At 48.2% G+C, this 25,065-nt stretch overlaps 1 protein-coding gene across 2 annotated transcripts in view; it reads right to left on the bottom strand.

The window, feature by feature from the left end:
- Nucleotides 1-25,065, bottom strand: part of LOC122550957 (transmembrane protein 164) — a 55,437-nt gene that overhangs the window by 8,060 nt on the left and 22,312 nt on the right. Inside the window, exons 2-6 of one of the 2 annotated variants that reach the window (XM_087988437.1) lie at nt 21,338-21,387; nt 7,881-7,947; nt 6,474-6,552; nt 4,862-4,962; nt 2,346-2,663 (exon numbers count right to left, since the gene is read on the bottom strand). In XM_087988437.1, the coding sequence (XP_087844563.1) occupies nt 2,361-2,663; nt 4,862-4,962; nt 6,474-6,552; nt 7,881-7,947; nt 21,338-21,387 (600 nt within the window). In that variant the 3' untranslated portion in view covers nt 2,346-2,360. Of the gene's footprint in view, nt 1-2,345; nt 2,664-4,861; nt 4,963-6,473; nt 6,553-7,880; nt 7,948-21,337; nt 21,388-25,065 lie in introns of those variants that run through there. The other variant, XM_087988438.1, reaches the window with a different exon arrangement.

Here is a 25,065-nt window from a genome sequence, read left to right as displayed (position 1 = left end):
CTACTCATTCAAATCTCTCTCTCTTCAGAAACAAACCTAACTGTTTAACACATTTGAACTGGCTCAGTGATCACCCTCCTGAAAGATTACTCTGCAACTGCTCATCTTTTTGGTTGAAATCATAGGATTATTAGAATACAGGAGGCGGCCATTTGGTCCCTCATACCAGCATCAGCTCAATTACCAAATGGCAATCTCCTGCCTTTTCCCCAGGTCCATGCAGATAATTTCATCTGATGTGATCAATACTCTCAATGCTCAGTTTGAGCAGAATGCCAGAGGAACATGTAACCCCTGCCCCGGATACACCCACTCCCTCAGTCACCGCTGCAGACGTCAGGTCAGTCTTCCTGGGAGTCAACTCCAGGAAAGTGATGGGCCAGACCGTCTCCCCAGCCAAACACTCAGATCCCGTGTGGACTAACTGGTGGAGGTATTCACCAGCATCTTCAACCTCTCCCTCTTACAAGCCAAAGTTGCCATCTGCTTCAAGAAGGCCACCATCATTCTGATACCTACAAAAGCACATGCAATGTGCCTTAATGACTACCACCCAGTGGCTTTGACCTCAATAATCAGGAAGTGCTTAGAGAGGTTGGTCATGGCCCACATCAAATCCATTCTCCCAGCATGCCTCAATCCCCTACAATTTGACGACTGGCATAACAGGTCCACAGTGGATACCATTTCCCTAGCCCTACATTCATCCCTGGAATATCTGGACAACAAGGACACCCACATCAGACCTTTGCTCATCGACTACAGCTTCATCTTCAACACCATTATCCCCTCCAGTGTGATCTCAAAACTCTTGCTCTCAGCTCCACCCTCTGCAACCGAATCCTCAGCTTCCTGACCCACAGACTGCGATCAGCAAGGGTAGACAGCAGCACCTCCTCCACAATAACACTCAACACTGGAGGCCGCCAAGGATGCGTCCTCAGCCCCCTACCGTACTCCCTATACACCCATGACGGTGTATCCAAAATCCAAACAAATATCATCTACAAGTTCATTGCCGACACCATCATAGTAGGACAGATATCCAACAATGACAAGTCAAAATACAGGAAGGAGATAGAGGGCTTAGTGAAGTGGTGCAATGAGAACAACCTCTCTCTCAATGTCAGCAAAACTAAAGAACAGCTCATTGACTTCAGACAGAAAGGAGGAGTACACACCCCCATCTACATCACAGAGTGGAGATTGACAGGGTGGAGAGAGTCATGTTCCTCGGAGGGACGATAACTGACAACCTATCCTGGAGTTGCCACGTACATGTGACGGTCAAGGTGGCACAACAACACCTCTTCTTCCTCAGGCAGCTCAGGAAATTCAGCATGTCCATGAGGACCCTTGCCAACTTCAACATTGAGAGCATACTGTCCAGGTGCACAACGGCCTGGTACGGCAACTGCTTTGACCAGGACTGTAAAAAACTAGAGAAGGTGGTGTGCACAGCCCAGACGATCATGGGAGCCAACCTCCTATCTATGGTCTCCATTTACACGGCTCGCTGCCGCAGAAAGGCTGCCAACATCATTAAAGACCTCTTCCTCCCCCCCCCCCTCCCGGGTAATGATCTCTTACAATCTCGCCTGTCAGGTAGAAGATACAGAATCCTGAACGCACGTACCGACAGGTTCAGGAACAGCTTCCTCCCTGCTGTCATTAGACTGACGAATGGACCTCTCTAATTTCAAATAATGCTGATCTTGCCTAGCGCACATCCTACATCTGTATGCCTCTGTCCATTTTTTTTTGTCCTATGATCTGTATGTCCTTGCTTACTATGATCTGACTAGACTGCTCACAAACAAAGCTTTTCACTGTACTTAGGTACACGTGACAATAAATCAAATCAATGCCCCCCACTTGAATATCTCCATTGAACCTGCCCCCAATACATTTCCAGACAGTGCATTCCAGATCCTAACTGCTCGCTGGGTGGAATTTCTTTTCTCACATCACTCTTGCTTTGTTTGCAAGTCACTTTAAATCAATGACCTCCTGTTCTTGTTTCTTTTAGGAGCAGGACCAGCTCTACCTTATTTTCTCTGTCCAGCTTGCTCGCAGTTTTGAAAACCTCCTTCAGATCTCTGAGCATCCTTCTCTCCAGGAGAACTCCTTCAATCTCTCCTCATTCTGTGCAACGTCCTTCTTAGTCACCCACCACAAGGAAAATGAGTTATAATGAGGTTGCACAGATAGAACAGCAATCTGTAAACCTTTGAATAATCCTGTGGTGGATAAGTATTTATTTATTTAGTGTGTGCATTATCACTGAGCCAAGCAGTGGCTTTGTTGGTGGCTGGATGGAAATTTTTAAGCCCTCCTCCTGCAGACACCCCTCCACAGTGTCAGATATTATGAGACATTTCATTTATTGTTATCACATTTACCCGAGCACAATGAAAAGCTTTGTTTTGCGAGCAGTACAGGCAGATTATAACACAGAAGGACATACAGATCATGGAGAGTTTAGACACAGTGAGGTATGCAAGGTTACGACTGGACAGAAGGTGCACAAAACAAGATAATTGGAACATAGTAGTCAGGAACTTTTCCCCAGCTGTACAGGGCCATGGTGAGACCACATCTGGAATCCAGGAATGGTAGGACTGTTCTATGATGAGAGGTTGGTTCATGTGGACCTGTAATAACTAGAATTTCGAAGGATGAGAGGGGGATCTGATTGAAATGTATAAAATTCTAACAGGGCTGGACAGACTAAATGCAAGGAGGAGGCGTCACTGAACATATTCGAGAAAGAGGTCGATAATGTTTTAGATTATAAACGTTTCAAGGATATGAGGAGAAAGGCGGAATCGAGATAGAAGATCACCATGATCTTACTGAATGGCAGAGCAGGCTTGAAGGGCTGAATGGCCTGCTGCTGCTCCTAGTTCCCATGTTTTCTGCATTTGGACTGCACCCAGGTCTGCAGCCTGGATGGTCCTTGCACAAAGACCTGGGCCTCTCCACGGACAGTTTAGACCTGGGCCCACGGTCACTGTGAGAGGTCAGAGCCAGGTGGGCAAACAGAGGGAGTGGGCTTCTCTGGCTGGCGGTGTGGAGACTCAGGAGTCAGCTAGAGAGATTCTTCTAATCGATTGTAATCAATGCCAAGTGGCATTCCTCAAGACATCACCTCTAGACAGAGCCTGGCAGGCTGCTGCAGGGGATACCGGGCCAAGGAAACGGCCATAGACACCAGCATGGGCTTCCAGTATCACTGAGCGTGGGAAAGCCTGCAAGTCTCAATGTCTGGCTTCCCTCCAACTGCACCAGTGGAGACAGTTTCTCTCCAGTAAACCTTTAATTATCTTAAGCACGTTCCTGTGAACTGCCCTTCAGCCTTTAAGCTCAAGGGAACATTGGCAACACTGTGCAACTTGTCCTCAATCAAAACCTTTGTGATTGCAGAAGCATTCGAGTGAATCTGCACTGCATTTCCTCTGAGGTCAATGGATTATTCCCAAGGTGTATCGGAGTTTAAAATTCCCGGCTGGAATCTGGGATTGGGTGCCCGGTGGATTTGAAACAGTGGTGAGATGGTTATGGAGTGGGTGAACTCTCCATCTCTGCAGGATAAAACCTGACCCATTAACCCATTCTCCGTTGCATGCTGATTGATGCTCCGTGGATTTCTAGAACATTCTATTTCTGATCCTGCCACCCCGTGATCCCTGCTGGAATCTAATCCTGCTGGTACCGGAGGGGGCTGTGTCAGAGTTTCTCCCTGTCATTAAATCTTCTATTTTAAGAAGCTTGTACTGAATTATATTCTGGTGAACACAACAGCGATATTTTTAAACCTGACAATTAACAAATCTCCACCGTTGAGGCAGAGACTAATTAGTAATCTTCTCAGAAGAGAGGCACGTTCACTTTTACCTTTCATTTCCTCCCATACTTCCTCTAAGCTGCACTGAAATCTTTGTCCCAGAAAGGAGTAAATCTTCACTGTCTGGAACCCCCAGCTATCTGCCCCGATCACTAACAATATGAACCAACATACTGTGGTCTAGGAATGCTACAGCACTGTGCTCCAGCAGAATTCATGCAACGGCTGCCCAAGTGTCGAACTACAGTCAGAATCACTGCAGCAATCATTGCTGGCTCTGTGTCGCCTAATCCAGTCAGTCCCATTCCCCCTGCTTTATCCCCGTCATTTCTCTCAAGGGCCCACTCAGTTTCCTTTTAAAGTCACAGATTGCCTCCAGTTTCATTACCTGAGTTAGCACTGTTTGCTATGTAAAAGAATCCTGCCTCACATCTCTCCTGCCTGCCTCTCTTATCTCCAAGTGTTTAACTCATGCCCCCCGAGCCCCTGCCTATAGTATCTAAACCTGCCATCATCTTGTAGAAACCTACAAGATAGTAGCAGGAGTAGGCCATTCAGCCCTACGAGCCTGCTCTGCCATTCAAGATGATCAAGGCTGATCGTGGAGTTCAAGTCTCAATGTCTGGCTTCCCTCCAACTGCACCAGTGGAGACAGTTTCTCTCTGGTAAACCTTCAATTAACTTAAGCACATTCCTGTGAACCGCCCATCGACCTTTAGGCTCAAGGGAACATTGCCAAGACTGTGCAACCTGTCCTCAATCCTCAACTCACCCCCACCCCCATATCTCTTGATCCCTTTAGCTATACCTACCTCCCTCTTGAAAACACAATGTTTTGGTCTCAACCATTTTCTCTGGAGGTCTCCTTATCTCAGTCTTAAACTGTGATGCCTGGTCTCGACTCCTCACCATCAGAAACATCCTCCCTACATATGGCCAGTCTAATCCTGTTAAGGTTTTGTAGGTTTCTAAGCTAGTAAATCGTTCCCAATAAGAACCATCCCAGATACTCACCAATCCTAGGGCCTGCAGAACTGTGTAGTGATAGAGAAATAGAATACCCGTGGCCAGCAGTGGCCACCAGAAATCTCCCAGTGGCTCTGGTCTGTATTTATCTGCAAAATGGAGAACATGTGATTAATCTCAATCTTGTGTTCAATATACTCAGTGCCCAGTCCACTCTTCCTCTCTATAAATGCCTCCAATTATCAGGGGACTCTATGCTACTCTGACCTTGGGCTAGACCTGCTTTACTTGCTTCACTATGTTTGTGTTGAAAAGTGTGGTGCTGGAAAAGCGCAGCAGGCCAGGCAGCATCCGAGGAGCAGGAGAATTGATGTTTCGGGCATAAGCCCTTCTTCAGGAATTCCTGCTCCTGCTCCTCGGATGCTGCCTTGCCTGCTGCGCTTTTCCAGCACCACACTTTTCAACTCTGGTCTCCAGCATCTGCAGTCCTCACTTTCTCCTCACTATGTTTGTGCTCTTCCTTTAGCCACCTACATCCTTAACCTCCTGAATTTTTTGCTGGAACTAATCCACCTCACTCTCCTTCTTTGAAAATCTTAATTCCTACTTCTTTGACCAATCATTTTGGCCATGTGTTAATGTTGTTCCTCTACAGACAAAAGAGTGGTAGAGGTTTGCAACTCTCTTCTGCTTGTACAAGTCATTGGTTAGGCCACTTTTGGAATTGTGTGTGCAATTCTGATCTCCCTCCTATAGAAAGGATGTTGCGAAAGTTGAAAGGGTTCTCAAAAAGATTTACAGGCACGTTGCCAGAGTTGGAGGATTTGAGCTACAGAGAGAAGGTGAACAGGCTGGAGCTGTTTTCCCTGGAGCGTCGGAGACTGAGGGGTGACCTTATAGAGGTTTATAAAATCATGAGGGGTATGGATAGAGTAAATAGACAAGGCCTTTTCCCTGGGGTAGGGGAGTCCAGAACTAGAGGGTGAGAGGGGAAAGATATAAAAAGGAACTAAGGGGAAACTTGTTCACACAAAGTGGGCTGTGTGTGGAATGAGCTGCCAGAGGAAGGGGTGGAGGCTGGTACAATTACAGCATTTAATAGGCATCTGGATGGGTACATGAATAGGAAGGGTTTAGAGGGATATGGGCCAAGTGAGGCTAGATTAATTTAGGATATCTAGTCGGCATGGACATGATGGACTGAAGGGTCTGTTTCTGTGCTGTACATCTCTATGACTCTAAATGACAGTGGATTCTGGGTCAGTTGGTAATTTTAACTACGAAATTTTCATTAAGCAAAAAGATATTAAGGGATATGGGCCAAAGGTTGGTATGTGGAGTTAAGCCACAGATCAGTCCTATTGAATGGCAGAACAGTCTTGAGGGGCTGAATGGCCTACTCCTGTTCCTGATTGGCAACAGCCTCGGTGAAACAGCTTGGAACATTTTCCAGGGTAGCAGGCATAATGTTATTGTTTGATTTTTTAAAACAATCAGAATCACAGAATTGTTACAGCACCAAAGGCCATGTGGCATTGCTACTACAACAGAATTCAGTACATTCTGGGCACATCGTGAGGTCGTGAAAGATGGTGCATAGAACATCCTTTTCAGTCTTTCTTCAGCAGGTTATATAAAATAGCCAGTCTGCTGTACTCACCACCTTTGCTCAGCAAGTAGAGGGGGACAGCGTACATGAGAATGTGCTGAATATAATACACCTCGGTTTCAAATGGGAGCTGCAAGAACATACACAATTTAGGGAAACATCATACAACACAAATTTCTTTAAAGATAGTGCAGAGGAAATTTATTTGAGTTGTCAGAAACAAGAGACGCCTGTTATTCCGAGAGACTCAGGCAGCTGTGACTACTCTCCCTAGACCACAGAAGCTTTGATAAAAGGTGTTCAAAATGATGAATGGTTTTGACCGAGCGAATAAAGAGACACCATTTCCAGCACCAGGTGCACTGACCACAAAAGGTGCATTTAAAAGAGGAACCACAGGAGAGATAAAAATAAATGAATTTTCCACAGGGAGATGTTATGATCTGGAATGTGCTGCCTGAAAGAAGGAAATTCAATAATAGCCTTCACAAGGAAAATGGAATAAATACTTGAAGGGCAACAAAATTACAGGCTACAATGGCTAACAATAGGGAGAATAATTAGATAGCTTTTATTAAAAGAGCTAGCATAGGTACAGGAGTTAAATGACCTTCTTCTGCACTGCATCACCTGATGATTCGGTATTTTTTCAATTTTAAACATTGAAAGTATGTTAACAAGTGAAGCGACCTTGCTCCTTCAGTTTATCCAAAACACCCAGGCACAAAACGTAATCTTATAAACTACGTATTTGTAACACCACATTCACCCCAATCTCCCCCTTCACGGATTCCACATTACGACCAACTTACCCCACCTCACACTCCACAATCCTCCTGATTAGACATTAATGTCCCCTCCCCCACCACCATTCTTTCACATCGTTCACTCTCCCCTGTGCCTCCCTTCCCCCACCAAATCTCCCACACACCCTGTGAGTAATTGTGACGTTGATCCACCTAGGTAGCAAAAACAGGCAGGCAGATTGTTATCTGAATGGCAATAGATTGGGAAACAGGGAGGTGCAACGTGACCTGGGTGTGTCCTTGCACACCAGTACCTGTGAGAGAGCATTGCAACTGCAGCAGGAGGAGAAAAGGCTAATGTTGACCTTCGTAGCAAGCTGATCTCCCTGCCTCAATCCAACCACATTTCTCTGACCAGAAACCTTAGCCAGGTCATTTCTCTCTAGGTCCAGCTGGGGGGGGGTGGTGGGGGTGCGAGTTGCCGAGAACACGGAGACGCGAGGGTGGGGAGATTGCCTAACAAGTGTAACTCAGCCATCACATGCAAGGACCAACAAGAGCGGTCTCAGGAACTTTCTGACCTGGGTCTTTCTCTAGCCCTCATCCAGTACACACCATTCTGGACCTTATGACTTGGGTCGTGACTAATCTCTGACCAGTCAAACCCAGGAGGAGCAAGTTGAGAGCTGCAAACACACAACCGAACACTCACCAGTCTCGTGTTGACTACAGGGAAAAGCAATGCCAGCAAAGGTCCATTCAGCATGTGCACATGTAACCTGAGGGTGTAAACACAACATGGAGTTTAATAAATCCTAAGCATAACCAATCGACCATGGTACAGCAATGACAATAGATCTGCTAAAACTATTTCAGCTCAGGAAGGCTGTCTTCCTCCATTGATAGTAAACAGCTCCTGTTACTCTTTGATCATATGATAACCAGTTGCCATCACCAACACTGTCAACATCCTGGGAGTCATGATTCGGAGATGCCGGTGTTGGACTGGGGTGTACAAAGTTAAAAATCACAACACCAGGTTATAGTCCAAAAGGTTTAACTGGAAGCACACTAGCTTTCGGAGAGACACTCCTTCATCAGGTGGTTGTCACCTGTTGAAGGAGCGTCGCTCCGAAAGCTAGTGTGCTTCCAATTAAACCTGTTGGAATATAACCTGGTGTTGTGTGATTTTTAACTTTGAACATCCTGGGAGTTAGCACTGAACAGAAACTGAACAGGTCTCACCTTATAAACACTGGCAACGAGAGTAGGCCAGAATCCTGCAATGAACAACGCACCTCCTGATTCCTCGGTGGAAGTGGGTATCGCAGATGCTGGAGATTAAAGTCAAGATTACAGTGGTGCTGGAAAAGCGCAGCAGTTCAGGCAGCATCCGAGGAATCCTGATGAAGGGCTTTTGCCTGAAATGTCGATTTTCCTGCTCTTTGGATGCCACCTGACCTGCTGTGCTTTTCCAGAACCACTCTAATCTCACCTGCTGATTCCCCAAAGTCTGATCACCATCTACTAGACACAAGTCAGGAGTGCGATGGAGTGCTCCCCACTTGCCTGGATGAAGCAGCGCACTCGATAAACACCAAATTTACAAAAGTCCACTCCCTTCACCGGTGATACTCAGTAGCAGCAATGTGTACCACCTACAAGATGCACTGCAGGAATTCATCAAAGCTCCTGAGATGGCACCTTCCAAACCCACACAGGGATTGGAGTATAGCCAGATGCTTTAAGTTAGTGATGGCAACCCATAACTGATGTGCCACCCGCACTAACAGTATTCTACTTTCTAGCTGCCCATTAGTAGACGTGCGGAGGCTGTTATGTTAGTCCTTTATGCTCAGTGTCATTGAGAATGGTGGTCTGAATCCAGCCAATCATATTCACTAAGTGGGATGCTCAGTGCAGATTTGATGGGCTAAATAGCCTCTAGCTGCACTGTAGCGATTCTCTGTTTTTATGCCCTGGCATTTCAAGTGCTCATCCAGATGCTTCTTGAAAGTCGCTACTGTTTTGTGTGGGTTTCCTCCAGGTGCTCCAGTTTCTTCCCACAGTCCAAAGATGTGCAGGTTAGGGTGGATTGGCCATGGGAAATTGCCCATAGTGCCCAGGGATGTGCAGGCAAGGTAGGACATGAGAAATGCAGGGTGACAGGGATAGGGCATCGGGTGGGTTTGGGTGGGATGTCCTTTGGAGAGTCGGTGCAGACTCGATGGGCCGAATAGTCTGCTTCCACACTGTAGGGATTCTATGATTCTAACAATCTCCACCATCCTCTCAGACAGCATGTTCCATTTACCTACCACCCGCTGGGTGAAAAATCGTTTCCTCAGATCTCCACTACAGCACTTACCCTTCACCTTGAACTTACAGCCTCTGGTCTTAGACACACCAAACAGTTATACAGAAATTTCTGTTTGTACAGTTGCTCTCTACAGAGAAAGATTCTTTCAGTTAAAGAAAAATTAAAGTATGTTAAACGTCTCCCTGGAGAGAGCGCAAAGGAAGTTTACTAGAATCATACCAGAAATGAGATTATAGATTTGATGGAAGATTAGAGAGATTGTGTTTATTCTCCTTGGAGCAGAAGATAATTTTGACAGCCACAACAAAGTCAAGAACAATTTTGACAGGGTAATGAAGGACATTCTGTTTACACTAATTCCTATGTCAGTAACTAAGGGTCACAATTTCAGGATTTTCAATAAGAGAGCCAGGAGTATGACAAAGAGAAACTTCTTCACTTAGTTGTTCAGATTTGGAATGCACTGCCTGGGAAAGTGGTAGAGGCTAATTCCCTAGGAGGGTTCAGAAGAGAGCTGGATATATATTGGAAAAGGATGAATTTAGAGGGTTACAGAGATAGGCCCGGAGGGTAGGACCAGCTGGGTAGCTCATTTAGGAGCTGAAAATGACACAATGGGTCAAATTACTTCCTTCTATACAGTAAAATTCTATGATTTTATCACGTGTATGTATACGAATGTGTGCTGGTATCACTGTTTACCCTTATAAATAAACCAGTCATATTCCAAACTACAGTAATAAGGTCTGCATCTTTTATTGAAAACCTTTTGTCTTTTAATTAATAAACAATAGATTATCGATTTAAGAAACCTGAATATGTACTTTGAAAGATAGATGAATAAAACTTATAGATAATTGGGCATTTCAATAATTAAATTAAGAAGTAGCTTACCAAGTTATCTGTTGTTACCATTGGAGTAAAGGAACATGAGGAGGTCAGTGCACTCAGCCTCCATGGTAAAGCAGCATTCACTCAGCTACAACTTACTCATTGATGTTTGGTTTGGACCAGTCAGTTCCAGACTTTCTTACAGATTCAGACCAAACTTCGACAAAGGAACCATCCTTCCTGAGTTACAGTTCAAGGAGTTTTCATTATTCACTCAGTGACAGGTTGCTGTTGATATATTTCCATGTCGGGATGGGGAATGACTCGGAGGGGAACTTGAAGGGGGTGGCATTCCCATATATCTGCTGCCCTTGTCCTTCTAGATGGTAGAGCTCACAGGCTTAGAACTTGCTTCAGTGAAAGAGGAAGGGAAAGCATACCTTTGGATTAACGATAACTTACTGGGTGATACTTGGGTTCTTGACATCTTTTCTTAAAGGAAATTTGTCTTGTAAAAGCAATCTTAACTCTCCCTTTGTTCCATTAAGTTGCAGTTTTGGCGAATTAAATTTGTAGCCTGTGTCCTGTCTTACTCGCTCTCTTTAAAAATCCATGTAAACAAGCAGAGTGAACACACCTGAGCAGTTTCTGATATCTCGCTGAGGCCAGACCATAAATAGGTAAAAATCCAATGTCACAAGCTGGCATGAACACACTGATGCCTATACACAGTCAAACCACCAATCCCGAAGGCTGGAAAACTGGCATACTAGACGGCCTTGCTTTTTATAAAGGCAAAATACAGTGGATGCTAGAAATTGGAAGTAAATGCAGAGAATTCTGGAGAAACTCAATAGGTCTGGCAGTATATGCGGAGAGAAAGAGTGTTTTGAGTTGGGTAGGACTCATCTTCAGAGCACCCAGGTCTCATCACCTCCAGTTCAAGTGGAAAGCCCTGAATGTGTTGCAAGGTGTGGGGGTGGGGGTGGGGATTGGTGGGGGGGTTGGGGGGAAGCCTGATAGAATCACATATGATTGCAACGTTTAAGAGGCATGCAGACAGACACATCATTCCTGATGAAGGGCGTATGCCCGAAAACAGCAACTCTACTGTTCCGCGGATGCTGCCTGACCTGTGGTGCTTTTCCACAGCCACACTTTTCAACTCTGATCTCCAGCACCTGCAGTCCTCACTTTCTCCTAGAAACGTCAACAGGCAGGGAATAACAGGATATGGACGACGTGCAGTTATACTAGTTATACGACATACCAGTTTAGAATGGCATCATGGTTGGCACAGAGATGGTAGGCCGAAGGGCCTGTTCCTGTGCTGTATTGCTCTATGTTTTAGAACTTTTTCCGTAGCGGAGTCAGTCTTTTTGTTATCATTTTAAGATCTCTTGGTGTTTGAGTAAGGATTCAGAATTGCTATTTTGGTGTTGGTCTTGTAAACTAATAACAGCTCTGAATGGTGCTGTAGGGGAACTGGCATCACTGTACAAATACCTGCAGAGAAGCCTTTTGACAACAATTGAAGGGATACAATTTGCAAAGGATAAAATCAATAAACCGGACACTCAGTATCTGGGTGAACATGATTATTGGAGTGATAAACTGAAGGAGATTTCAGCTGCTCTTGATAGTGACGTGGATATTGCTTCAGTCCTTCACTTCATTCACCTGTTAACTGACCAACTGGAAAGCAGAATTCCAAAAGACGACAATTATGACAATGGCATGGATTTGAACAGACTAAAATCGCCAAGGTGACTGATTACAAATGTGGAAAAGACAGTGTTTTGCGACTGATATTGAAATATTTCACTTTTATACAAAAGTGGAGAGGTGATAGCCTAGTGCCAGTATCACTGGATTGCTAAATCAAGAGATTTAGATAATGCTGTGAGCACCTGGGTCCGAATCCTGCCACAGCAGATGGTGGATTGCGAATTCAATTTTAAAAATCTGGAATTAAGAGTTTAATGATGACCGTGAACCCATTATCAATTGTCAGAAAAAGCCACCTGGGCCACTAATGCCCTTTAGGGAAAGAAATCAGTCATTCTTATCTGGTCTGGCCTGGCCTACATTTGACTCCAGACCCAATGCAACCTGGTTGACTCAACTGCCCTCTGGGCAATTACGGACAGGCAATAAATGCTGGTCTAGTCAATAACACCTCATCCCATTAATGAATTTTAAAAAAACTTGTAACCGTAAAGTAATAAGTGCATACATTTAATGGTTAACAAACAAAATGGAAAAAAGGTTACAATACGACTTCCACTCAAAAATGAAATGTGCTGAGTGTCTTCGTTAAAGACCAAAATTTCCTTTCCCATATGGTTGCAGATGCTCTTCAACACGTCCCGCACCGCTGCCCTCAAACCCCACCCCTCCAACCATAACAAGGACAGACACCCCCCCCGTCCTCAACTTCCACTCCACCAACCTCCGCATAAATCGTATCAGTCGCCAACATTTCCGCCACCTCCAAACGGACCCCACTACCAGGGATATATTTCCCTCCCCACCCCTATCCGCTTTCCACAAAGACCATTCCCTCCGCGACTACCCGGTCAGGTCCACGCCCCCCAACAACCCAACCTCCCGTCCTGACACTTTCCCCTGCCACCGCCAGGAATTGCAAAACCTGCGCCCACACCTGCTCCCTCACCTCTATCCAAGGCCCCAAAAGAGCCTTCCACATCCAGAGTTTCAACTGCACATCCACCAAAGTCATTTACTGTATCCATTGTCCCCAATGCAGTCTCCTCTACATTGCCTTCTCACAGAACGCTTTAGGGAACATCTCCGGGACACCCGCACCAATCAATCCCACCGCCCATGGTCGAACATTTCAACTCCGCCTCTAACTCTGCTGAAGAAGTGAAGGTCCTGGGCCTCCTCCATCACCACTCCCTTACTACCCAATGCCAGGAGGAAAAACAGCTCATCTTCCGCCTCAGGACCCTCCAACCCTAGGGTATCAATGTGGACTTCACTAGTTTCCTCATTGCCCTCCCCCCCCCCCCAAACTTACTCCAGTTCCAACCTTCCAATTCAGCCCCACCCGCGTGGCATGTCCCACCTGTCAATCTTCCTTCCCACCTATCCACTCCACCCTCCTCTCCGACCCATCACCTTTACCCCTACCTTTATCCACATGTTGCACTCTCAGTTACCTTCTCCCCAGCCCCACCCCCACCCATTTATCTCTCCACCCGAGGCTCCCAGCCTCATTCCTAATGAAGGGCTCCGGACCGAAACGCTGATTCTCCTGCTCCTCAGATGCTACCTGACCTGCTGTGCTTTTCCAGCAACACACTCACCTCTGATCTCCTGCAGACCTCCCTTTCTCCAATGCAATGTGCTGCACAGACTACTCCTGGTTCCAGAGAAGTTTCAAAAAAATTAGAGGGAACTCAAGTTACTACACAACTGCGTCACCTAATCAATGAGTTTGAGTGGAAGAAAAAATACCTCTAGTGAAAATTTTAAGTCAAACTCTCAAAATTATTTCAAGATGGGATCAGGAGCAGAGAATGTGAAACTCTGTATGTAATATCAACAAACAGGCGACATGCAATTGTCTGACTGAGCCATGGTTGTAATAGTCATAGCCACACAGTCTTACAGCACTGAAACTGACCCTTTGGTCCAACCAACCAGTCCATGTTAAACATAATCCCAAACTAAATTAGTCCCACCTGCCTGCTCCTGGCACATATCCCTCCAAACCTTTCTTATTCATGTACTTATCCAAATGTCCTTTAAATGTTGTAATTATGCTCATATCCACCACTTCCTCAGGAAGTTGATTCCACACGAGTCAGCGTGTGGAGAATTTGCCTCTCGTGTCATTTTTAAAATCTCACACCTTAAAAATATGCCCCCTAGTCTTTAAATCCCCCACCTTAGGGAAAAGACACCCACCATTAACCCTAACTATATCCCTTATGGTTTTATAACCCTCTAAAAGGTCACCCCTCAGACTCCTATGCTTGTCTTTACAGTGGCAAAAACTCAAAGGCACTTCGCTGATGAGAGAGAGTCCAAAGCAAATGTGGGTAGAACCTTAAAATTCAAAGCAGGCCATTAAGGAGCGATGTAGGGAGGCATTGTTTCTCTCGCAGGGCAATGGAAATCAAAATAACTGTTCGAAACGATGGAGACCAGCTGGAAAAATCAAAACTGAGAGTCACAGACTTGAATTGAATTGGAATTGAATTTACTGTCACGTGTACAGAGGCAGAGTGAAAAGCTTTGCCTTGCGAGCAATACAGGCAGATCACAGTTAAATAGTAAATAATAAATAGTAAATAGACTTTTATTAGATAAAGGGTATGAAGTGGTATGGAAACATGGCAGATAGATGGTATTGTTAAATATCAGGGTCCCTTAAAAACAAATTTGTGCTGATATTTACAATTACAAATGAGATTTCAGTAAAAAAGCCATTACAGAGATACTTAAGTTTCCAAAATTCCAACATACAAAAACAAAGGAAAAAAATTAGGAAAAACAGGGGTCATTTCACTGGTTGAGCAACCAACAATATATCTGGTACCAATGCACCTTCCTATTAGCGCATTGTTCTTTAAAGTAAGGTCGTTTTTGTTCTTAGAAAGAACGGTAAAATAACTCTCAGATGAAGGTGGGCCAGGGGCCAATGATCATTCAACTTCATGACTGGCTGTCCGATGACCATTGGCCAAAAGGGTTCAGACGATTAACAGGCAGAGAGTAAGCAACCCGCTCCTAGAAATATGACAAAACCATAAGTGGCAGGGACAGAGGAGAGATCTCATCAAGCAGGGCTGGTAGGCAGCCGTGCTCATCGGGTGCTTCCTAGAGAGCAGTGTTCACCCGGCAATCCTCACCAGGCAGGTGGAAGATGAAAGGAGAGGAGGAAGACAGAGGGACGAGCTCCCCAACACCTCAGTTAGACAGCAGAATTATACCCTCAGCACCTAAACATGAACAAAACATTCTGCACCAATGGTCTGTCTGTCCTTTCATATCAGTGAACTATTCCAATTGTCCCTGTTGCATATGTTCTTTACTGAAATAACTAATTGTATCTGAATAGAAGTTGCTGGAAAAGCTCAGCATGTCTAGCAGCATCTGTGGATAGAAATCAGAGCAGAATGACCCTTCCTCAGAACGTATCTGCAGTTCCTCCAGTTTTAATTATGTCTAAACCACTGCTTCGAAACAGACTCAACTGAAAGAACATGACTTACAATAAGTCACTGACTGCCTATACTGGGTAACCGTGATTGTGATTTTAGTGGGGGGTGCATACAGATACAGATCAGCCATGATCTAAGTTAAAGGAGGAATAGACTCTCAGTGCTGAACAAAATAGCAAAGAACTGCAGATGCTGGAAATCAGAAAAAACAGAAATTACTGGAAAAACTCAGCAGGTCTGGCAGTACCTGTAGAGAGAAAGCAGAATTAACGTTTTAGATCCAGTGATCCTTCCTCAGTTCTGATCCACAGATACTGCCCGACCTACTGAATTTTTCTAGCAATTTTGGATTTTTGTCACAGTGCTGAATGGTTACCATCTTTTCCCAGTTTTCAGTGGGGTTGGGAGGAGGGAGGGAACAATGAAAAGTAAATCATCATTTTAAAAAGTCTGAAAGCCTTCTGCCATGTTCCTGCACAGTAAGAACACAACATTGCTGAGAAAAGGAACAGGTGGTTGAAACTTGTCATCTTGCATTCATCAAAACTGACAAGGATAGAGTAGAATCCCCTACAGTGTGAAAGCAGGCCATTCAGCCCATTGAGTCCATAACAACCCTCCAAAGAGCATCCCATCTAGACCCACTCAACTCTACCTTATCCTTGCATTTCCTATGGCTAATCCATCTTGGCTGCACATCGGTGGACACTGGGCAATTTAGTATTGTCAATTCACCATAATCTGCACAGAGTCATAGAGATGTATAGCATGGAAACAGATCCTTTGGTCCAACCCGTCCATGCCGACCAGATATCCCAACCCAATCTAGTCTCACCTGCCAGCACCCGGCCCATATCCCTCCAAACCCTTCCTATTCATATACCCATCCAAATGCCTCTTAAATGTTGCAATTGTACCAGCCTCCACCACATCCTCTGGCAGCTCATTCCATACCCGTACCACCTTCTGTATGGAAAAAGTTGCCCCTTAGGTCTCTTTTATATCTTTCCCCTCTCATCCTAAACCTATGCTCTCTACTTCTGGACTCCCCGACACCAGGGAAAAGACTTTGTCTATTTATCCTATCCATGTCCCTCAATTTTGTAAACTTCTATAAGGTCATCCCTCAACCTCCGACACTCCAGGAAAAACAGCCCTAGCCTGTTTAGCCTCTCCCTATAGCTGAAATCCTCCAACCCTGGCAACATCTTTATAAATCTTTTCTGAACCCTTTCAAGTTTCACAACATCTTTCCGATAGGAAGGAGACCAGAATTGCATGCAATACTCCAACAGTGGCCTAACCAATGTCCTGTACAGCCACAACATGACCTCCCAACTCCTGTACTCAATACTCTGACCAATAAAGGAAAGCATACCAAACGCCTTCTTCACTATCCTATCTACCTGCGACTCCACTTTCAAGGAGCTATGAACCTGGACTCCAAGGTCTCTTTGTTCAGCAACACTCCCTCGGACCTTACCATTAAGTGTAGAAGGGGTAAAAACAATGACTGCAGATGCTGGAAACCAGATTCTGGATTAGTGGTGCTGGAAGAGCACAGCAGTTCAGGCAGCATCCAAGGAGCTGCTCCTTGGATGCTGCCTGAACTGCTGTGCTCTTCCAGCACCACTAATCCATTAAGTGTAGAAGTCCTGCTAAGATTTGCTTTCCCAAAATGCAGCACCTCGCATTTATCGGAATTAAACTCCATCTGAGGAAACCGATGCAGACAAGAGGAGAATGTACAGACTTCACTCAATCAGTTGTCCAAAACTGCAACCAAACCCAGGTACCTGGTGCTGAAGCAGCAGTGCTAACCACTGAGCCAATGAGTCAGCCTGACCCAAGAATGCCAGATTTCAGAGGCAGTAACAGGTCATACTACATGGGAAAAGGATGCTGATTGCAGGGACGAGTGTGGCTGTAAACAAAAAGACGACAAAATATTTTGTCAGAAGAAATTTAATTATAGCACTTTTTACAATCGGGAGTGAACACAATTACTTCTGGGTCACTTTAAACGTGGAACTATTAGACTTAGATTAGGTCAAAACCTTCACTTTGTTTACCTTGAATTATAGTCAACACTGAATTAAGGCATTTGTATTAGTCAAAGAGACCTCACTATTTCAACAGATTATAGCACAAAGGAAAACGTATTTTACAAACAATTTCAGATCGAGAGAGCAAATCAGTAAAACATACAAATTAAGCTTGATCTCTCCAGAATGTAGAAGGTTCATGAGGGATTTGATGGAAGTCTTCAAGAAATTAACAGGTAAAGATAGGGTAGGTAAAGATAAACTCTTTCCACTGATTGAGGATTCTAGAACCAGAGGGCACAGTTTGAGAAGTGCTGCCAGGCGATTCAGGAGAGATGATAGGAAACATTTCTACACACAAAGGGTGGCTGGATCGGTTGGTAGTTCTAAATAGGAGATAGATAATTTTTTGGTAAACAATGGTATGAAGGGATATGGGCCAAAGGCAGGGATATGGAGTTAGGCCACAGATCAGCCATGATCCCATGGCACAGGTGGAACAGGTTCGAGGGGTTGAATGCTCTACTCCTGCTCCTACGTTCCTCCCTTTCATGTGAAGGCAAATACTGTTGATACCATTTAATGACGACTGCAATTGCTAGGGATTGAATTAATGGATTTATTTATCTATTAACTACCCGAACTGGAATCTTTGAACTGATCTTTGAACCTGATCTTTGAGCCTGATCTGAATCATAATGTGAACACAACTGGCCTCATTCTTGGACTGACTCACCTGATCTGGTTGGGTTTCTTGATTATTCATTCGCAGGCTATGGGTATCACTAGCCAAGCCAAAACGTATCACCCATCCCTAACTACCCAGACAGCAGCCAGGCATCAATCACACTGGCTGTAGAACTGGAGTTACATACAAGCCAGACCAGCTAAAGATCACAGTGAACCCGATAGGTATTTGTCAAATGATCGGGAGAAAGTGAGGACTGTAGATGCTAGAAAGTCAGAGTCGATAAAGAGTGGAGCTGGAGAAAGCACAGCAAGTCAGGCAGCAGAGGAGCAGGAGAGTTGATGTTTCCTGATGAAATGTTCCAACCTAAAATGTCAACTCCCCTGCTCCTCTGATGCTGCTTGACCTGCCGTGATTTTCCCAGCTCCACAGTTTATCGACTTGAATTTGTCATACGAGTAACTACGTGGTCAATATCCAGATTTTACGGATTTCAAATGTCACCATCTACCTGGGGGTTGGGTGGGGAGAGGTGGTTTGAACCCACTGACCTGGGATTCTGCATTGCTCATCATCGTGACATTACAACAGTGCCATTAACCTTCTGCCCAGCTGCTGAGATTCAGTTACAACATGGGAAATTAACAGAATATAAACACACGTGATGTATAAACACGGTGATCCTCAGCTGTTGGCCAATATGACGAGATGGTCACTCACAGGGTAAGGCCATCACTGGCTGGGCCAGCACCTATTATCCATCCCCTAACTGCCCTTGAGCAGAGTGGCTTGCTTCGCCATTTCAGAGGGCAGTTCAGAGTCAACCACATTGCTGTGGGTCTAGAGTCACATGTTGATGCCACAATTTCTGTGATTCTTGTGTCTTGCATCCAGGGTGGGCTATAACCTTCTACTCGAAACGATTCTGAAGAGTTGTGGGACAGGGCACAGAAAGGGGAAGGTGGGCGATGTGAAATGTGCCGAACGACAATTTAAACATCATCTTCCCTCAAATGGAGGCTTTATGGATTAGAATATAAATATTCAATTATAATGCTGTTGCTGCACAATCTGAGAACTGAAAGCAGCAGATTGTCAAACAGGTAACAATGCAAACTATCGCCTGCTAACAGCTCAGCTACACAACTGCCCTCTTTTAATCTCTATGTTCATCAAAGGTTGGCCTTTTTACATCTGGGCCAGGATGCAGTGTGTGGTCGGGGCAATGGTTGCAAACCCTGGGACCGTAGCACAACATAACTATGTTGGTGACGGCAATCTAACTGCCAGCTAGGTTAACAGGATTCAATGTTCTAGCTGCTCATTACTACACAGGATGTTCCCATTGGCTGTCATGCTGAGGGTGTTGTCAGTCCTTTATGCTCAGTTTCAAAACATTTAGGGTGAATTGGTGAAAGCAGCAAGGACTGGACAATATCCAGGCTTTGGCTGGAAATTGGGAAGTAACATTCAGGCCATATAAATGCCAGTCAATGACCATCTCCAACTGGAGATAATCTAATTAACACAAATCCTTGGCATTCAATGGCATTACAACCACTGAATCCCCTACTACCTACATCCTAGGAGTTACCAGAAGCTGGAGAAAGTGAGGTCTGCAGATGCTGGAGATCAAAGTTGAAACTTTATTGCTGGAACAGCACAGCAGGTCAGGCAGCATCCAGGGAACAGGAGATTCGACGTTTCGGGCACAGGCCCTTCAAGGGCCTGTGCCCGAAACGTCGAATCTCCTGTTCCCTGGATGCTGCCTGACCTGCTGTGCTGTTCCAGCAATAAAGTTACCAGAAGCTGAACAAGACTTGCCACATAAATACCATGGCTACAGGAGCATGTTAGAGGCTGGGAATTCCACAGTGAGTAATTCACCTCCTGAATTCCCAAAACATACCCACCATTTACAAGGCACAAGTCAGAGTGTAACAGAATATTCCACACTTGCCTGGACGGGTGCAACCCCAACATCACTCAAGCAGCTTGACACTATCCAGGTCAAAGCAGCCCCCGCTTGATTGGTACCACATCCACAAACATCCATCCCTCCATTACCGATGCTCTGTAGCAGCAGTGTGTACCATCTACAAGATGAACTGCAGAAATTCACCAAAGATCTTCCGACAGCACCTTCCAAACCCACGACTACAGGATATGGGCAGCAGATACAGGGGATCATCAGCCCCTGCAAGTTCTGCTCCAAGGCACTCCCCATCCTAACTTGGAAATATACCATTGTTCCTTCACTGTCGTTGGGTCAAAATCCTGAAATTCCCTTCCTAAGAGCATTGTGGGTTAATTCACAGCACATGGACTGCAGAGGTTCAAGGTGGCAGCTCAACCCCACCTTGTCAAGGGGGAACTAGGAATGGGCAATAAATGCTGGGCCCAGCCAGTGACAGCCACACCCCACAAGTAATATTGCTTAGATAGGCTGAGGCACATCATAATCTAACTCACCTACTTCAGTTTCATGGCCATATGGCACCTCAGTGTAACCCCTGAAGGTAAGAGGCCACAGCCAATCTTCTAAATTTTGACGTCGTTTAAAAAATTCAATATTTCCTATCTGCCTCTGTGTCAAGTTACTCATCGCTTGCCTTGTTCTTGTTGTTCACTGGGTTTGAAGGAAGCATTATCTGGGTCCTCTGCCTCTTTGACAACGAAAACTGCCTTAACCCCAACAAACACAAGGCAAGCAAGGAGAGATGATGCCTCATGTTCAACCAGTGTTTGCTGCTGTACAGGCAACATTTAAAAGCAACCAGACTGAGGCGCTGTAGTTCTGGTCATGTCCAACAGGAGGGGCAATGGTTCCCACACGAGCAGTGAAGCGGTGCAGAGGTCAAAACCAATTTCAAATGGAATTGCAAATTCCAGCATCAGGAAGTTATAAATCCAGCATTTGGCGGAATGTCCAATCCTCATGACTGGTTGAGGTGTTGTCATGGAGACTGCACCAGGGAACCATTACTCTACACCCGCCCAAGGTTTTGTTTAATGCAAAAGGCAGCAGCCCTGGGTGTATTGCTTTTATCTGCACACAAATAAAAAACTAAAACTCTAAATTATACACACCTGAAGAGAATCAAGGCAGCAGGACAGGGTGGGCAAGCAAGCAGGAATATCTGTAATAAAAGTACATCCAGTTAGTCCAGTATGTGCACTCTTTAACACCTAGAGAATGAAGATTGATTATATTCATGTAGCAGCAAAGGAAGTTGTTTACAAAGGCACCAGGGGTGAGGGGGCTACAACTATGTGGACAGACTACAGGACTTTGGGCTTGTTATCTACAGATTGGAGTAGGTTTTAAGGAGATTTAATCATGAAGGTATTTGATACATTAAACACAAATAAACTAGCAGAATAGTCAGTAAGTAAAGACAGACAACCAGTACATGTATAGAAGAAGAGAGAGAGAGAGAAAGGGGGGGGAAGGAGAGAGGGCGGGGGGTAGGGAGGGGGGAAGGAGAGAGGGCGGGGGGGAGGGAGGGGGGAAGGAGAGGGCGGGGGGAGGGAGGGGGGAAGGAGAGGGCGGGGGGAAGGAGAGGGCGGGGGGAAGGAGAGGGCGGGGGGAAGGAGAGGGCGGGGGGAAGGAGAGGGCGGGGGGGAAGGAGAGGGCGGGGGGGAAGGAGAGGGCGGGGGGGAAGGAGAGGGCGGGGGGGAAGGAGAGGGCGGGGGGGAAGGAGAGGGCGGGGGGGAAGGAGAGGGAGGGGGGAAGGAGAGGGCGGGGGGAAGGAGAGGGCGGGGGGAAGGAGAGGGCGGGGGGAAGGAGAGGGCGGGGGGAAGGAGAGGGCGGGGGGAAGGAGAGGGCGGGGGGAAGGAGAGGGCGGGGGGAAGGAGAGGGCGGGGGGAAGGAGAGGGCGGGGGGAAGGAGAGGGCGGGGGGAAGGAGAGGGAGGGGGGAAGGAGAGGGAGGGGGGAAGGAGAGGGAGGGGGGAAGGAGAGGGAGGGGGGAAGGAGAGGGAGGGGGGAAGGAGAGGGCGGGGGGAAGGAGAGGGCGGGGGGAAGGAGAGGGCGGGGGGAAGGAGAGGGCGGGGGGAAGGGAGGGGGGAAGGAGAGGGCGGGGGGAGGGAGGGGGGAAGGAGAGGGCGGGGGGGAGGGAGGGGGGAAGGAGAGGGCGGGGGGGAGGGAGGGGGCAAGGAGAGGGCGGGGGGGAGGGAGGGGGCAAGGAGAGGGCGGGGGGGAGGGAGGGGGCAAGGAGAGGGCGGGGGGGAGGGAGGGGGGAAGGAGAGGGCGGGGGGGAGGGAGGGGGGAAGGAGAGGGCGGGGGGGAGGGAGGGGGGAAGGAGAGGGCGGGGGGGAGGGAGGGGGGAAGGAGAGGGCGGGGGGGAGGGAGGGGGGAAGGAGAGGGCGGGGGGGAGGAGAGGGAGGGGGGAAGGAGAGGGAGGGGGGAAGGAGAGGGCGGGAAGGAAGGAAGGAGAGGGAGGGAAGGAAGGAAGGAAGGAAGGAGAGGGAGGGAAGGAAGGAAGGAAGGAAGGAAGGAAGGAGAGGGAGGGAAGGAAGGAAGGGGGGAAGGAGAGGGCGGGGGGAAGGAGAGGGGGGAAGGAGAGGGAGGGGGGAAGGAGAGGGAGGGGGGAAGGAGAGGGAGGGGGGAAGGAGAGGGCGGGGGGGAGGAGAGGGAGGGGGGAAGGAGAGGGAGGGGGGAAGGAGAGGGGGGGGAAGGAGAGGGCGGGAAGGAAGGAAGGAGAGGGAGGGAAGGAAGGAAGGAAGGAAGGAAGGAGAGGGAGGGAAGGAAGGAAGGGGGGAAGGAGAGGGCGGGGGGAAGGAGAGGGGGGAAGGAGAGGGAGGGGGGAAGGAGAGGGAGGGGGGAAGGAGAGGGAGGGGGGAAGGAGAGGGCGGGGGGGAGGAGGGGGAAGGAGAGGGCGGGGGGGAGGGAGGGGGGAAGGAGAGGGCGGGGGGGGAGGGAGGGGGGAAGGAGAGGGCGGGGGGGGAGGGAGGGGGGAAGGAGAGGGCGGGGGGGAGGGAGGGGGGAAGGAGAGGGCGGGGGGAGGGAGGGGGAAGGAGAGGGCGGGGGGGAGGGAGGGGGGAAGGAGAGGGCGGGGGGGAGGGAGGGGGAAGGAGAGGGCGGGGGGGAGGGAGGGGGGAAGGAGAGGGCGGGGGGAGGGAGGGGGGAAGGAGAGGGCGGGGGGGAGGGAGGGGGGAAGGAGAGGGCGGGGGGGAGGGAGGGGGGAAGGAGAGGGCGGGGGGGAGGGAGGGGGGAAGGAGAGGGCGGGGGGGAGGGAGGGGGAAGGAGAGGGCGGGGGGGAGGGAGGGGGGAAGGAGAGGGCGGGGGGGAGGGAGGGGGGAAGGAGAGGGCGGGGGGGAAGGAGGGCGGGGGGAGGGAGGGGGAAGGAGAGGGCGGGGGGGAGGGAGGGGGGAAGGAGAGGGCGGGGGGGAGGGAGGGGGGAAGGAGAGGGCGGGGGGGAGGGAGGGGGGAAGGAGAGGGCGGGGGGGAGGGAGGGGGGAAGGAGAGGGCGGGGGGGAGGGAGGGGGAAGGAGAGGGCGGGGGGGAGGGAGGGGGGAAGGAGAGGGCGGGGGGGAGGAGAGGGAGGGGGGAAGGAGAGGGAGGGGGGAAGGAGAGGGCGGGAAGGAAGGAAGGAGAGGGAGGGAAGGAAGGAAGGAAGGAAGGAGAGGGAGGGAAGGAAGGAAGGAAGGAAGGAGAGGGAGGGAAGGAAGGAAGGAAGGAAGGAAGGAAGGAAGGAGAGGGAGGGAAGGAAGGAAGGAAGGAAGGAAGGAGAGGGAGGGAGGGAGGGAGGGAGGGAAGGAAGGAAGGAAGGAAGGAAGGAAGGAAGGAAGGAAGGAAGGAGGAAGGAAGGAAGGAAGGAAGGAAGGAGAGGGAGGGAAGGAAGGAAGGAAGGAAGGAAGGAGAGGGAGGGAGGGAGGGAGGGAGGGAGGGAGGGAGGGAGGGAGGGAGGGAGGGAGGGAGGGAGGGAGGGAGGGAGGAAGGAAGGAGGAAGGAAGGAAGGAAGGAAGGAAGGAAGGAAGGAAGGAAGGAAGGAAGGAGGAGGGAGGGAAGGAAGGAAGGAAGGAAGGAAGGAAGGAAGGAAGGAAGGAAGGAGAGGAAGGAAGGAAGGAAGGAAGGAAGGAAGGAAGGAAGGAAGGAAGGAGAGGGAGGGAAGGAAGGAAGGAAGGAAGGAAGGAGAGGGAGGGAAGGAAGGAAGGAGAGGGAGGGAAGGGAAGGAAGGAAGGAGAGGGAGGGAAGGAAGGAAGGAAGGAAGGAAGGAGAGGGAGGGAGGGAAGGAAGGAAGGAATGAAGGAAGCAAGGAAGGAGAGGGAGGGAAGGAAGGAAGGAAGGAAGGAAGGAAGGAGAGGGAAGGAAGGAAGGAAGGAAGGAGAGGGAAGGAAGGAAGGAAGGAAGGAAGGAAGGAAGGAAGGAGAGGGAGGGAAGGAAGGAAGGAAGGAAGGAGAGGGAGGGAAGGAAGGAAGGAAGGAAGGAGAGGGAGGGAAGGAAGGAAGGAAGGAAGGAGAGGGAGGGAAGGAAGGAAGGAAGGAAGGAAGGAAGGAAGGAAGGAGAGGGAGGGAAGGAAGGAAGGAAGGAAGGAAGGAAGGAAGGAAGGAAGGAAGGAAGGAGAGGGAAGGAAGGAAGGAAGGAAGGAAGGAAGGAAGGAGAGGGAGGGAAGGAAGGAAGGAAGGAAGGAGAGGGAGGGAAGGAAGGAAGGAAGGAAGGAAGGAGAGGGAGGGAGGGAAGGAAGGAAGGAAGGAAGGAAGGAAGGAGAGGGAGGGAAGGAAGGAAGGAAGGAAGGAAGGAGAGGGAGGGAAGGAAGGAAGGAAGGAAGGAAGGGAGAGGGAGGGAGGGAGGGAGGGAGGGAGGGAGGGAGGGAGG

The sequence above is a fragment of the Chiloscyllium plagiosum genome, unplaced genomic scaffold, assembly GCF_037043375.1.
Source record: "Chiloscyllium plagiosum isolate Xiang-an unplaced genomic scaffold, Cpla_swu_hap1 HiC_scaffold_6, whole genome shotgun sequence".
NCBI classification, from domain to species: Eukaryota; Metazoa; Chordata; class Chondrichthyes; order Orectolobiformes; family Hemiscylliidae; genus Chiloscyllium; species Chiloscyllium plagiosum.
The sequence above is the reverse complement of the archived record's forward strand: the minus strand, read 5'-3'. Positions and strand labels throughout refer to the sequence as shown.